The 15657-nt window shown below is 39.7% G+C and overlaps 1 protein-coding gene across 2 annotated transcripts in view; it reads right to left on the bottom strand.

Moving 5' to 3' along the window:
* The window catches only part of WDR72 (WD repeat domain 72), a 565895-nt gene that overhangs the window by 131516 nt on the left and 418722 nt on the right, over positions 1-15657 (bottom strand). For both annotated transcript variants that reach the window (XM_069765969.1, XM_069765968.1), the window contains one exon: positions 14955-15135. In XM_069765969.1, coding sequence (XP_069622070.1) covers positions 14955-15135 — 181 coding nt within the window. The remainder of the gene's footprint in view (positions 1-14954; positions 15136-15657) is intronic.

The raw sequence follows: 15657 nt of genomic DNA, 5'->3' as shown, positions 1-15657 counted from the left end.
TACGAAACCTAATGCTGAAATTTATTTCTTAAGGGCAACAATCAAAACTAATGTTAAAGAGAACCGTCAGTTTTTCAATTTTTGAGCCAAAAAATTCAATTCAGAAATGGACAAGAAATGTATTCAATATAAACAAGAAAATATGAAGAAACTGACAAAAAAATGCTGAAAAAAGATCAATACAATTTCACACACTATTGAAGACTCAGAGAGTGGGTTAATGGTATCTGACACAGAAAGGCGGGCTTCCCCATAATGCTCTGTAACCATCACATGAAGTAAAAGAGATTCCCACACAAATTTTACATACTTCTAAAAATCATTGTGACTATCTTTACAAAAAAACAAATTTTCTCATTCAGGGCTCAAAGGTTTCAGAAATACTTGTACTGCAATAACGCTCTCCTACTTTTTTTTACCATATTTGTTTTACCTTAACAATTTTGTACCTTTAAGACGTATTCCCTCTATATCCATTTACGTCATATAAATAGACCATAGGTTATGTCTCTCCCTCAGTTCCAGAGCCTGCATCTTTTACGGCAAATGACAGCTGATTTGACCAGCTGTCATGTGCCCCACCGACAGCAACAATTAACTTGCACGTGCCAGAAGCGTGTCATAAAACTCACCCATCAGCGCCCCTATCACATAATCATGGGGCACAGATGGGTTGGCATCTCAGTTGTGGATCTGCAGAAAACCCCCGTGCTTGTCATTAGAGATCTCACATAATGCCTGTGGCCGAAGTTCATAGGAGATCATGATCGGATGAAGTAGAGAAAATGTTATAAAAAATATTTTAAAAAATTTCAAAAATATAAAAATAAACCACCCTTTTGCCTCATTCAAAATTAAACAATAAAAAAAATCTAAAATGCACATAATTTATATAACTGCTTTCATAAATGTCCAATCTATCAAAATATAAAAATAATAAGCCCAATCTGTAAACGGCATAACAAGAAAAAAAATCAAAACTCCAGAATTACTTTTTTTTTTAGTCGCCACAATATTACATTAAAAAGGAATAACAGTTGATAAAAACATTTAATTTACTCCAAAATGTTATCAATAAAAACATAAGCTCGGCATGCAACAAACAAGCCTTCGCCCAGGCGCACATCACGAAAAAAGGAGAAGCTATGGGTCTCGGAATAAGGTGCCTTTTCCTTCTTGCAAACTTTGAATTTTTTTTCACCATTTAATTAAAAAAGAATCTATATATGTTTGGTCTTTACGAACTCGTAATGATCTGGAGAAGCATAATGACAGGCCAGTTTTAGCCTTTAATGAACATGCAAAGTAAAAAAAAAATCATTGTGGAATTGCACATTTTTTGCAATTTCACTGAACTTGGATTTTAAGTATCATGATGTGTTAGCCAAGCAAAGTGCCACAATACATATTTTCTGTACATTCAAAGTATTTTAGAAGATTATGTGATCTTTTCCCATTTGTTTCTTGTCTACAGTACAGATGAGTCTTCGGTTTCAATATCTCTAAATGCATGAGCTGGAGTTTGCATACTACATCCGTAAAACTAAATCCCACATTTCATCAGCAGCCATTTAGGTATAGCAACACAATTACATTTAGGGAATCACAATGTATTTTAATTGACTAACCCCATCTAGTATAAAAAATATCATATATATCATTCTTTATTGATTTATCCATATAAATCCAAAAAGAAAAATATTTTCTTGACAGATGCTCTTTAACCAACATCTCTCAAAGGGTTAAGGAACCTTTACGCACACTGGCCATTCTCACCGTTTGTACTTGACTGTTCCTAACAAAAGTGTTTCACTTGACCTTTAGCTTGCTAGAAAACAACAGGAGATTGAAAAGGAAAAAAAAATTACAAAGGAAAACTGAATGCTTTCCCAGTATAGAACTTACTAGATCTGCCTGCTAACATCATTGAATGTCTGAATATAAAAAATAACATTATAAACTCCTATTCTTGAAAAAAGAAAAAAAATGTGGTAGGCACTTAGCCAGATGTGTGCTGTGTTAAAAACATTTTCCTTTGACTCACAAAGGTATCCGGTACCTGGTCTAGTTATTTCAACTTTAAAGTGGCATCTAAAATAATCATATTTCAGTATACGTAGACTAAAGTAAAGTGGAGTAATATCTTTAAGATCTCTACAGTGAATAGAATATGGTGGAATTTAACAACTATTTTAGTATAAATATTATTTCTTGTCCAATTTGTTCATTTGTACAGAGCTAAAAATACATTATTTATTTCACAGTTATTAATTGTAAACCTCTGGCTGTAAACCTTTGCACATTATTTATTACTATTCATGAATGTAACAGATATTATAAGTCTTTAGAAACATGGAAGTCTCCAACCTAACGGTTATGGAGACATTATACATGCAAAATTATGGGCCACTTTGTCCAGGAATCAATTAAATCCTCACTAATTAAAGATTTTGACTTGCCTTAATGACTTGTCTTGATGTTCAATACAGAGACGTAACTTTAATGTCTGGAGGCTAAGGGACCCAAATAGTTTTTTTTAACCCATTTTAAAAGACCAATATTATTATAAACCAACAATAGTCTGGAGCCTTGTTGGAGATTTTGCACTGGGGCCCAAGAGCTTCATGTCAAGCTGATTCAAAGGTTTATGAAACTGAACATGGGCATTAAATTCTATTTCAAATAGCTAAAATGTGTCTGCAACAACTGGACTTTTACTGAACCACAGCTTGATCACCATAGAACCTTTTTATTCTGGCGTACTTTATAACAATGCTTATTAAGATGTTCAGTTTGTATGCTAATTTTTAAGGCCCTATACACTTTAGATCGCTGTCGGCCAAATGATGCTTCAGCCGACCATTCGGCTGATTGCCATCTCAGCCAACTCTCCGTTTTGCTGAGCACGCCTATGTCCTCTATGAGATAACCGCCAACTGACATGTTTGCTGATAGTTTATGTCAGGCAGAAAAATATGATCAGCAGTCTGGAATCTGAAATGCCTAATCTGACATGCTTGGCGCGCCATGCAAATAAGACTGTTGGCTGAATCTGGAGATATCGACAGGTTTGATAGACATTAGTCTAATGTGTAGTGGGAACTTTACCTAAACTCATGCTTCATGTAATGTTCCTGGGTGCTATAGTGCAAGTCTCCTTAAACTCTAAGATCCAAAGGACTGTGAAGATCAGGTGTTGAAACCAGTTAATCATCTACTGTTAATTGGGTCAGTCCAGGATTTAATATTATAAACAAAACCCTGTAACTTCCTAACTATGGTAAGCATAATCTAACACACAAATAAACTTACTGATAGTTTTGCCATTTGTCTATCAATTTTTAACTAGTGAAGTGGGAGGTTCCTACACCGCACTATAGGTAACCGCAATTTCACACTGGGAAGCAATATTACTGCCTTATTTTCATCTATTTGTTTTTCTGCACACATTATTCAATAAATTAACACTTGTCTCTTTTCTTCTTTTCTGGAACTCCCTACGTCTTTTAATCCAATATCCAACTCTCCAAACTTATAGGTCAAATTCAGGCGTCATTGATTTTTCTTGTACGTAAAAACACAGACCGATTTTCATGTGCATTTGGATCAGATTTTTATTAGTGTTTGGTTAGTGATTTTTTACCATCTGTTATCAGTAATTTTTCTGGTATGGAAAATAAAATAACAATGGCATCCCTGTGCTGTGAGTAATTTTTTATAGACCCACAGACTTACGAGTAATTATGATTAATGACTTGAAACATAAAAAGACATGTCTCTGTGATTTTTTTGGAGGACACGTGGTCTGCAGAAAAACAAAGACGTGAGCAGCCATATAGACTGTAATGGGTATGTGTTCGATCTGTGAAAAAGCAAATAAAACTTATGTGAAAAACAGATGTTTGAATGATGCCTAAGATGCATACTTAAAAACTGTTCTGACAAGCATATGACTTGAGTCCCCCAAAGTCCCCAACATCGATGCCACCTAAACAGATTACTCTATTCTTTGATGTTTTATATCTGTTCCAAATCTCTTACAGGACATAAGCTCATGTAGCCTCTTAACAAAAGTATCCAGTGAATAATTGTTTAATTTCTCATTACCTCACTGTCTTTTTTTAAATTTTACTATTTATTACAAAACAATATATAAAGGAACACGGAATGGCACAATATATATGATAATATAAAAATATAATATGTAATGATGTAAAGTAATAATAATATCACTACTTCCCAATCTCCCACTAAAAACCTCAGTAAGTCCGATAGATCTTTTCCCAATTTCATTCGGCATAATATCCAATTGAGGAAGTTGACAAGCATTTGCAGCCAATTATTTCTAAGTTGAATGGCGTAATCTCCACTTTACAGGAAGGACTTTCCTGTGAGGACGTTTAACTGCGGTGAGAACTGATGGTGGAATCTTATCCTCCTTAGTGTTTGGAAGGAGGATGAAGTGCTGGGGTGGCGCCTTTGCAATTTGATTTTGTGCAAAAATACACACCAAATCTGATTTCTACTACATTAAGTTGTTCTCCAGTAAAATGCACAAAGGAGAGAGGAAATATACTTTAGTTTTAAAGTACTCAGCAGCCTTCCTATTCTTCTGTCCAAACACTGGGCCATGGGAAGGGAAAAAAAACAAAACATTTCATTTGAGTGAAATTTAGATGATTTAATATTAAGTTGAAGTCAAAGACTTGAAGGCAGAATATAATTGGATATGTGTTCTCTTACGAGAAATAAGTGCAATTTAAAACCCTAAATATTATGCCAGTCACTTTGAAGAGGAAAAATAGAATTAAAAATAAACTGAAAATCATCTAGGGAACATTAAATCAGAAAAGTCCACTGCTCCACAATTTAGTAGCTTATAACATACAGTTGATGTAAATAAATATTACCCTAATATAATACATTTGGCTTTACAGTAATGATAGTAGGGATGATCATTTACTGTGCACTGGCATCTCCAATTACAACTAAAGCCCGATGTCTGATGAAACCTAGAATAAAACCTGACATATTTCAGACTTTGTAGTCAATTATTTGCTTTTTTTAGATGTACATTTAAATTCCTGCATTCTAGAATCGAGATGGCGATTTCAGTATTGGAGATTAACATGTAGGGCAGGGAGGCACTGCGTGATTATGTATCTTCTTTGATTATTATTATCCCTCCATAAAAGAAAAAAAAATTAGCATCCCTATGGCATTTCTGCTTTATTATATTGTATGTTTTTAACCACTGTGCCCCGAAGCCTGTTCACTTTCCTTACCAGGCCAATTTTTACAATTCTGACAATTCTGACCACTGTCACTTTATGAAATCATAACTCTGGAACGCTTCAATGGATCCAACTGGTTCTGAGAAACTTTTCTCGTGACATATTGTACTTCATGACAGTGGTAAAAAGTCTTTGTAATAACTTGCGTTTATTTGTGAAAAAAATGGAAATTTGTGGAAAATGTGGAAAATATTAAAACTTTTAACTTTTATGCCCTTAAATCAGAGAGACACTGTTAGGGTTGGCGGAACGCACTGAATATATATATTTATTTAAAAGTTGGTGCATTCGCAACCCGGGATCCACCCTGCAGGAAAGCACCTGCTGCTAGATATGGCGGTACAAAAAGCAGTATAAACAGACTGTTACTTCACAGAGTCTGTTAGCAAAGATAACGCTGTGCCCTGTTTAGCTCACAGAGGAACACAGCTACTTAGTAGAGCAGATGGTGGTCATGCAGTCAAATGCAAACATGAAACTCCTCGCCGGAGGTGCCAGCATTCTAGGGGCCCATTTCAGCCGGGTCCCTGAATACACACACACAAAACTCCTCGCCGGAGGTGCCAACATTCTAGGGGCTTATTTCAGCCGGGTCCCTGACTTCATGCAAACATGACCACACTTGCGCTGAGCTCGTATATAAATTGATACTAGCGCATGGCCATGCGAACCTTATATAGCTGCAGCACGTACAGGACCTTCCTAGAAGGACCAATGAGAGGCTGCCACAGAGCCTGAGGAACTTCAGGACCTTCCTGGAGAACCAATGGTTCTTGCTGCAGTATCTGAGCATATGGCCCTCGATCTCCAATGAGACATCTTACCCGGGGCATGCTCAGAAGGGGAAAAGCAGGACTTAGTCCCAAAAGCGTCTGCTCACCGCTGCCCACCACTGGCTTCAATGGCAGAAGCTGGAAAAGCAGCAATAACCCTTTGCACAGAGTCAGACTGAGCGAGACGCTGGGACCGCTGAGCAGGCTCCACTGTGGCAGGAGAAGAATGGGAGACCGCAGTGGAGATGGCCCGAGATTCCCCCTGTGTAGAGGCGGGAACTCGACCCCTAACAGACATATCACACAAAGTTAATAAATAACATTTCCCACATGTCTACTTTACATCAGTATAATTTTGGAATCACATTTTTTTTGTTAGGAAGTCATAAGCGTTAAAATTTGACCAGCAATTATTCATTTTTTCACCAAAATTTACAAAACCACTTTTTAGGGACCACATCATATTTGAAGAAACTTTGAGGGGTCTATATGACAGAAAATACCCTAAAGTGACACCATTCTAAAAACTACACCCTGCAATATGCTCAAAACCGTATTCAAGATGTTTATTAACCCTTCAGGTGCTTCACAGGAGCTGAAGCAATCTGGAAGGCAAAAGTTAACATTTAACTTTTTAGTCACAAAAATTATCTTTTAGCAATTTTTTTTATTTTTGCAAGGGTAACAAGCAAAAGTTGACTGCTAAAGTTGTTGTGCAATTTCTTCTGAGTATGCCAATATCCCATATCGCACGGTGCATGGAAGGAGCACCTTTTGACTTTTTGAACGCAAAATTGGCTGGAATTGAGAGTGAACGCCATGTTGCATTTGAAGAGCCTCTGATATGCCTGGACAGTGGAAAATACCCACAAGTGACTCTATTTTGGAAACTAAACCCTTAAAGGAACTAATCTAGACAGTGGTGAGCACTTTGAACCCCCAGTTGCTTTGCAGAAATTTATAACGAAGAGCCGTGAAAATAAAAAATCAAATTGTTTCCACAAAAATGATCTTTTAACAATGCTTTTTTGTTTTCACTATGGTATCAGGAGTAAATGGACCACTAAAGTTGTTGTGCAATTTCTCCTGAGAATGCCTGTACCCCATGTTTTGGGGAAAACCACTTTTTGGGCGCAAGGCTTGGCTCAGAAGGGAATTAGTGACATTTTGGATTGCAGACTTTGATGGAATGTTTTATGGGCATCATGTTGTGTTTGCAGAGCCTCTGATGTGCCTAAACAGCGGAAATACCCCACAAGTGACCACAGTTTGGAAAATAGATATCCCAAGGAATTTATTTAGATATGTTATGAGCACCGTGAACTTCAAGTGCCTCACAGAAAATTATATTGTAGAGAAGTGAAAATAAAAAATCACATTTTTTCCACAAAAATTATTTTTGGCCCCAATTTTTTTTTATTTTCACAAGGGTAGCAGGAGAAAAGGACCATTAAATTTGTTGTGCAATTTCATCTGAGAACGCCAAAAACCCAAATCTGGGGGAAAACCACTGGTTTGGTGCACGGCTGGGCTCAGAAGGGAAGGAGCGATGTTTTGGATTGCAGACTTTGATGCAATGATCTGCGGGCGTCATGTCATGTTTGCAAAGCCCCTGATGTGCCTAAACATTGGAAATCCTACACAAGTGACCCCATTTTAGAAACTACACCCTTGAAGGAATTTATCTAGAGGCATAGTTTTATAGTAATGATTATAATTCTTCTGGTTTTACTGATGTATGAATTTATAATGTGGTGTTATGTGTAAGATGTGCGAGGTACATTCGATTATAAAAGTGTGTCGTGTCAACAGGGTATAAACTAATTTTATTAATTTGTGGACATGTGGTATGCTTTAAAGAAAGTCTTAATGCACAAACCAGGTTTCTCAGGGCAGGTTTCACAATTGTATGTTGTGTCCTTTCGAATTCCCCTCTTGGAGCATACTCTGCATCGTTTTTATGATTGTTCTGTCCTCGCTGTTTGAGGAAGCAGTCCTGGGAAATGTTGACTGGGATCCTCACCTTCCTTAGTGCCAAACATTAGGGCCTTGATTGAAACAGCATCTGTACAATGTGCACGGCCATACTTTTGGATTTTCGCATGGCACAGTATGGTTTGAGGACTTGATCTGAAAGATCTACACCCATATGTCCCGATTGTAATCCAAGATATAATCTAACTTTGGGACTGGTGTTGTGGTACCACAAACAGTGACAAGGGAGCTGTTGTCACAGTGTATGGTGGTCAAGATAAGGACATCCCTTTTGTCCTTATGCTTGACCATTAGCATGGGCATTGGGCTCTGCTTTAACTTTTTCTCAGCATTTGTCCAATTAGCACACATGCAACTGTACCTCTGAGAGAGAGGGTCTGGAAGAGCGGGATGCTGGTGTAAAAGTTAGCAATGTAGAGGTGATAACCTTTATCCAGCAGAGGGTGCAGCAATTCCCTCATAAGTTTTTCACTCACTCCCAGGATGGGGGGGGGGGGCAATCAGGGGGGTTAACCTGAGTGTCCTTCCCCTTGTAGACCCTAAATCTGTGGGTGTACCCTGAGGTACTTTCGAGAAGTTTGTACAGTTTTATTGCGTGCCTGGCCTTCTTACTGGGCAGGTATTGTCGGAATTTTAGCCTCCCTTTGAAATGAACCAGAGATTCATCAGTAGCGATCTCCCTTTGGGGGTATAAGCCTCAGCAAATTTTCTGCTGAAGTGTTCAACCACTGGCCGAATTATATACAGATGATTAAAGTTTGGCTCATCTTGGGGAGGACACTGTGCAGTACCTCTAAAACTGCGCTGTACAATTTTATTTGTTCTCTAAAACAAGATCGGTCATCACTAACACTGTGACCCAGCTATACTAACACGCTACCTCTCTACCTCTAAAACTATGTTGCATGATTTATTTTTTTTCTCTAAAACAAGATAGATCATCACTAACACTGTGATGCTGGCTATACCATCACAAATCCTTGGTACTTCTAAAACTCCGCTATACTACTACTTTTGTTTTTTTTCTAAAAATAACAATTGGTTGTCACTAATATTGTGACACCGGCTACTCAACCTCGCTACCTCTAAAACTACGCTGTACTAACTACTTTTATTATTTTTTTTTTAAATCGGACATCGCTTACACTGCGACGTCTGCTGTGCTAAAAACCTAAAAATAGAAAAAGAACCATGGCGCAGTCTCTGATCAGCAGCAATACTGATCAGTATGCTGAGGACACAGTAAGAGGTGATGTTACGATCACCCCACCCATTGTGATGGCTGTGATTGGTGCTGTGTCACACAGCACCGATCACAGCATGTCACTTTTTTTTATTAACTTTGTCACATTGTTTTGATTCGCTGGTCATAATTGACCAGCCAATCACAGTAATTGCTGATGCAGGGGATGTACAGACCCCCGGGGTGACATGCAGGGATGGTCTGCAGTCAGGGACAGTAGCCATCTTAACCCGGTCACCGCACGATGTAGTGCGGTGACCAGAAGTAGCAGCGTTGTACCTGTACTGTGGTTTGCGGGAACACAGTTCCTGCAGAGCAGTTCTAGTTTGGTGCAGGTCAAGAAGGGGTTAATATTTATTGTCATGATTAAATTTTGGATTCCTGACAGCTCTGGTTCTTTTTTAATTTAAACATTGTTTTTTTCTTTCATGCCAGCAAGGGTTAATATCAGTTTTCTTGTTGGAAGATGCTTTGTTGCTGGTCAGCTGATATGGGTGGTGTCCACTCTCTGCATCCTTTAAATAGTCACATGACACATCAGCTGACTGTTGGTAATAGAGTTTGTCTATGTAGACCACTCTAGGAGTTTCTAGCTTTCTGGTGCCAGGGGTGTATCTGCTACTTCTGTGGAGTTTGGTTTCTTGAGTCCGTATCCTCTGCTGTGTGGAGCTTGGCAGCAGAGGCTGGAGCTAAGTTTCATGTTTCCTTTTCTTGTCTGCCTCATGCCTGTCACTACCCTCTGTGTTGACACCATCTGCAGTGGTGAGGCTAGCGTCAGGGCATTGTGAGGTGACAGCGGCAGGGGGAAGTACCCGCATAGGGCATTAGAGGAGCTTAGGGATAGGCACAGGTTTTGGTTAGGAGGTGCCCCATCCCTCACTCATTACTATTAGGGCCTTCCTCTCCATGCTTCCATCCCATTGTGTGTGTGTTGTGCTGTCTGATGGTCTCATCCATCCCGAGCGTGACATTTTTCTTTGAATAAAAATAACCTTTTAATATCATCCTTGGATCTCTACATATTCTCAATATTTATTCAAATGTGGGATTGTTGTTATAAATTTTAATCTTGCCAGATTATATCTTCTCTAGTTAGTGATGGAAATAACAGATGACCATCCATTATGATTTGTTTCCCATAGACTTTAATGTTTTTATGCAGAGTTTACAAACCATGATAATATACTCTTATAAGCGCCGCCGCCGCAAGTTACATCACAGACATACGGACATAAAAACATTTACTCTTAACCTCTTATGATATCACTAGATGGCAGCCCGATTCTAAAGAATCGGGAGTCTAGAATCCATATGTACTTGAAATTCGGCAGGAGCTTGAAGAGCAACGTCACTGGGCCCGCCTCCACGCAGTAGAAACTTGCTGTGAGGTAAAAATTCAAAAATCCCACCAAAATGGCGGGCGGAGTGTGTCACAGTACGGCACGTTTCTGATTGGTCGCTCGCAGCAGGCGGCAACCAATCAGACACTGGACACTGTTGACGTCACTTATCTCCGGACATTAGCTCCGGACATTAGCTCCGGACATTATCTCCGCACATTAGCTCCGGACATTAGCTCCGGACAAAGCCACGGAAGTTGGCACAAATTGCAGGAAGTAGTATTCTAGGCAATTAATCTCCGGACATTAGCTCCGGACATTAGCTCCGGACATTAGCTCCGGACAAAGCCACGGAAGTTGGCACAAATTGCAGGAAGTAGTATTCTAGGCAATTATATATTAGATGATGCAGCAAAAATATTTTTAATAGGTTATAAAAGTTAAAGATCAACCACTATTTTAATTTTATAAATCAATGGTACATGTAAAAGTAAGGAACTTTGCAATATATTTTATCAGAGAAATCTGCTTTTTTCTCCACCAGGAGTGATCATTCACTGTCAAAATTCTCAATTCATGAGTAAAATCTGTGTTGAGATCAAGATTATTGTACTTGTTTTTTATTATGTACACCCCTTTTCACATGTAAAGGGCCATGGCGCTATAATAACAATAAATAATAATAATAATAATAATACATAATTTTACATTTCTGAGACAGAAGATCACAGTTGTGACTTATAAGATTCTATAGAGGGGGGCTTGTTGTGAATTCTGTTGCCGGGCTCCCTCCTGTGGTCGTGAATGGTACTTCGGCTGGTTCTGTCCATGGACTTCCTCTGGTGGGTGTTTCTAAGTTTCCTTCCACAGGTGACGAGGTTAATTCGTTAGCTGGCTGCTCTATTTAACTCCACTTAGATCTTTGCTCCATGCCACCTGTCAATGTTCCAGTATTGGTCTAGTTCACTCCTGGATCGTTCTTGTGACCTGTCTTCCCAGCAGAAGCTAAGTTCCTGCTTGTATTTTCTTTGGTTTGCTATTTTTCTGTCCAGCTTGCTATTTTTATTGTTGTCTTGCTTGCTGGTAGCTCTGGGACGAAGAGGGAGCGCCTCCGCCCCGTGAGTCGGTGCGGAGGGTCTTTTTGCGCCCTCTGCGTGGTCTTTTGTAGGTTTTTGTGCTGACCGGAAAGCATCCTTTCCTATCCTCAGTCTGTTCAGTAAGTCGGGCCTCACTTTGCTAAATCTATTTCATCTCTGTGTTTGTATTTTCATCTTTACTCACAGTCATTATATGTGGGGGGCTGCCTTTTCCTTTGGGGAATTTCTCTGAGGCAAGGTAGGCTTTATTTTTCTATCTTCAGGGCTAGCTAGTTCCTTAGGCTGTGCCGAGTTGCATAGGGAGCGTTAGGAGCAATCCACGGCTATTTCTAGTGTGCGTGATAGGATTAGGGATTGCGGTCAGCAGAGTTCCCACGTCTCAGAGCTCGTCCTACATTATTTGTAACTATAAGGTCATTCCGTGTGCTCTTAACCACCAAGTCCATTATTGTCCTGACCACCAGGTCATAACAGGGGCTGTTGGGAGGAGCTAGGGAATTTCATCAGTAGTAACTGTAATTTCCTATTTCAGTAATGTAGAAATCTGTCTTCCCTGAATACAGATTTTTTTCTGTTAATTGAAAACTATGATAATGAATGATAATTCCTGGCAGAGAAAGGAGCATACTTCTCTATTAAGAGATTGCAAAATTTCTTATTTTCTTGTACACTATTGATTTCTGAAATTGAAATTATGATTACTCTTTAGGGTTTGTTGCATTTCAGTTTTTAGCTATATCATGGTTAGTAACCTATTCCATATGACGTTAATTGCTATATTGCTATATGTATGTACTTTGCTGTTGCAGGCTGACTTCTCAGTGATCAGGCAGGCAAATGTCTACCAGAGACCTTTGATAAAGAACAATCTTCTCTGCTCTCAATGAGCAACACTGTGCAGACTTCTGTCACAGGATTTTCAGGATGCTGGTAACATTAGTTGTTCAATCAACAAAAATATTAAATACATTCTGAAAAATACATTTTATCTGCTTCTTAAATGTGTAATCTCAAGTTGTTTCTTGAACATCTTAGACAAATACAGTTGAAACTAGAAGTTTACATAAACTATATAAAATGACACATATACATGTTTTTCTCAATATCTGACAAATCAGAATAAACCTTTCCCGTTCTGGGTCAATTAGGATTACCATAATTATTAATATTTGTCAATTGCCAGAATACTAAGAGAGAGAGTGAGAATGTTCTAAAGCATTTTTATTATTTACCGCAAAGTCAAAAGGACAGCACCACAGCAATTGTAAAAAAACAGCTCCCGTATTTATTCTGCCATCTGCAACGTTTCGGTCCGTGGACCTTTTTCAAGCATAGTGAAAAGACAATACAACCACCATTATATACCCTTAGGCCAAACCCATTAATTAACAAGCAACCAATGGTGTGGCTCTATACACCTGAAAAAAATACATCATAGTGCAACATACATATACACATATAAAAACAGTCCCACATTGCCAGCACCCTATATATACTAGCCGCTAACATTGTCCAATTACCTCTGATCACTCGCCGCTATTGTATCACACTCATAAATCCCTAATAAGTCCCCAAAGTCCACAATGTAAACAAATATCACTCGCACCAATCCGGGTACTGCATCCACGATCGTCATGGCATTGTGGGCGTGTTCAGAACAGGAGCAGTCCAATCAGCTCCTACATCTTAGATCATGTGATCGACATATGCCCAGCATGCAGCGCTCCTCACCGCGCTAGTTCATAGGCTGCTGGTCCACATGTCAGTATTTACCTACTGGGATGGATCCCCTGGTGAGGACGTGCACTCTGCTGTCCATAGAGACATTGCCATTATAGGGTGCGGCTTTACTATTAATATTTGATACTTGCATTAGAGATTAGCAGACCTGCTCTGAAAGCTGTGGGGCCTATGATTTATAACTGCATGTCTTCAGAAGATGTTGGGTATGGAGGGAGATGAGCAGCTAGCTGCTGTATTGAAATCAATGGGCTGTAGAGAGGTGGCTTGTATTTTAGGAGTTAACTCCTCTCTTTTAATGTTACTAAACGCCATGAAAGCCAGATATGCATTATAAAAATTAAAATATCTCAGTGAGGGAGAATGACAGCAGATAGAAAAAGCAAGTTGATCGCAAACTTCTGACTAATTCTGTCTAACTAATTAATGCAATTTAAGAACGTGAGAACACCCAATTAAAGGCCCCTTCACCTTAAGCGACGCTGCAGCGATACCGACAACGATCCGGATCGCTGCAGCGTCGCTGTTTGGTCGCTGGAGAGCTGTCACACAGACCGCTCTCCAGCGACCAACGATGCCGGTAACCAGGGTAAACATCGGGTAACTAAGCGCAGGGCCGCGCTTAGTAACCCGATGTTTACCCTGGTTACCATGCTAAAAGTAAAAAAAAACAAACACTAGATACTTACCTACCGCCGTCTGTCCTCCAGCGCTGTGCTCTGCTTCTCTGCACTCCTCCTGTACTGGCTGTGAGCCGGAAGGAAGAGCGGTGACGTCACCGCTCTGCTTTCCGGCTCACAGCCAGTACAGGAGGAGTGCAGAGCACAGCACTGGAGGACAGACGGCTGTAGGTAAGTATCTAGTGTTTGTTTTTTTTTACTTTTAGCATGGTAACCAGGGTAAACATCGGGTTACTAAGCGCGGCCCTGCGCTTAGTTACCCGATGTTTACCCTGGTTACCAGTGAAGACATCGCTGGATCGGTGTCACACACGCCGATCCAGCAATGTCTTCAGGGAGTCCAGCGACGAAATATAGTTCTGGACTTTATTCAGCGACCAACGATCTCCCAGCAGGGGCCTGATCGTTGGTCGCTGTCACACATAACGATTTCATTAACGATATCGTTGCTACGTCACAAATAGCAACGATATCGTTAACAATATCGTTATGTGTGAAGGTACCTTAAGCGTCAAAGTATCTCTGGTGTGAACTGGTTTATGTACACTAAAATGTTGATGCCTGGACCTGTCAAGAAAGATTTTTATTCCACTTTTCCACTGGCATATTGTATCTATGCCATAAAGGGTGTATTAAATATGAAAAGTTAAACTGAATAAACTTGATGGAATTTTTCAATTTACTAACTATGTAGCTATGAAATTTCACAATTTCCAATAAATGAGAACTAAAAAGATATGAATACAATTGTATCTATAATGAAATGTATAGCTGTCTATGCTTCTGACTTACCTTGAAGCGATGTTTCTTCAAACAATTGTTCAAAATTATAGGATTGTTCCATGCTTATAATATGTTGAGGAGAGCTGGAATCCACAACAGAAACTGGTTGAGTTGTTATTACAGTTTGCCTTAAAGTGTCCATCCATTTTCTAACTTCTGATAGTAAAACTGCTTGCATTGCCTCTGTTACCTAGAGTAAAATGGCATAAAGTACAATTTATAACCTGAATATTATACCACAAGTCAGAAAGTATGAAACTGTCGGAAGATGGACCAGAATAGTAGTCTCTCCTGTGTGTCCGGGCCGCCATTGTCGGGACTGTCACCATTGCTGCCAGGGGAAGCACTTTCTGACTGGGATAGACCTTTGCACCTGACTGCTTGGGGCGGGGGTGATATAAAAGAGACTGCACGCATGGAAACAGGACTTTTGATGGGGACCCAGCGTGCGCTACAGGAGAAGGATGACTCCCTCTCTGCTGACCGACGCCAATTGACAAGACCGCTTGCAGTACTCCTTCTCCCGTGCTTAGAGATTAATTCCCCGTTACTTTCCGACCTTTACAGCACTAAACGGTCGGTACATCTCACCCCTTCTGTCCCTCCTTGCAGCACTGGTCCGGCGTTGCATACGGCTCATAGCGGTGAGACTGCGGCCTCCAGTCCGGGTCTGTGTACATCTCTAGCCATGCAGCAGACCTTTCCCTGTTCA

The sequence above is a fragment of the Ranitomeya imitator genome, chromosome 4 (genome assembly GCF_032444005.1).
Source record: "Ranitomeya imitator isolate aRanImi1 chromosome 4, aRanImi1.pri, whole genome shotgun sequence".
NCBI classification, from domain to species: domain Eukaryota; kingdom Metazoa; phylum Chordata; class Amphibia; order Anura; family Dendrobatidae; genus Ranitomeya; species Ranitomeya imitator.
The sequence above is the reverse complement of the archived record's forward strand: the minus strand, read 5'-3'. Positions and strand labels throughout refer to the sequence as shown.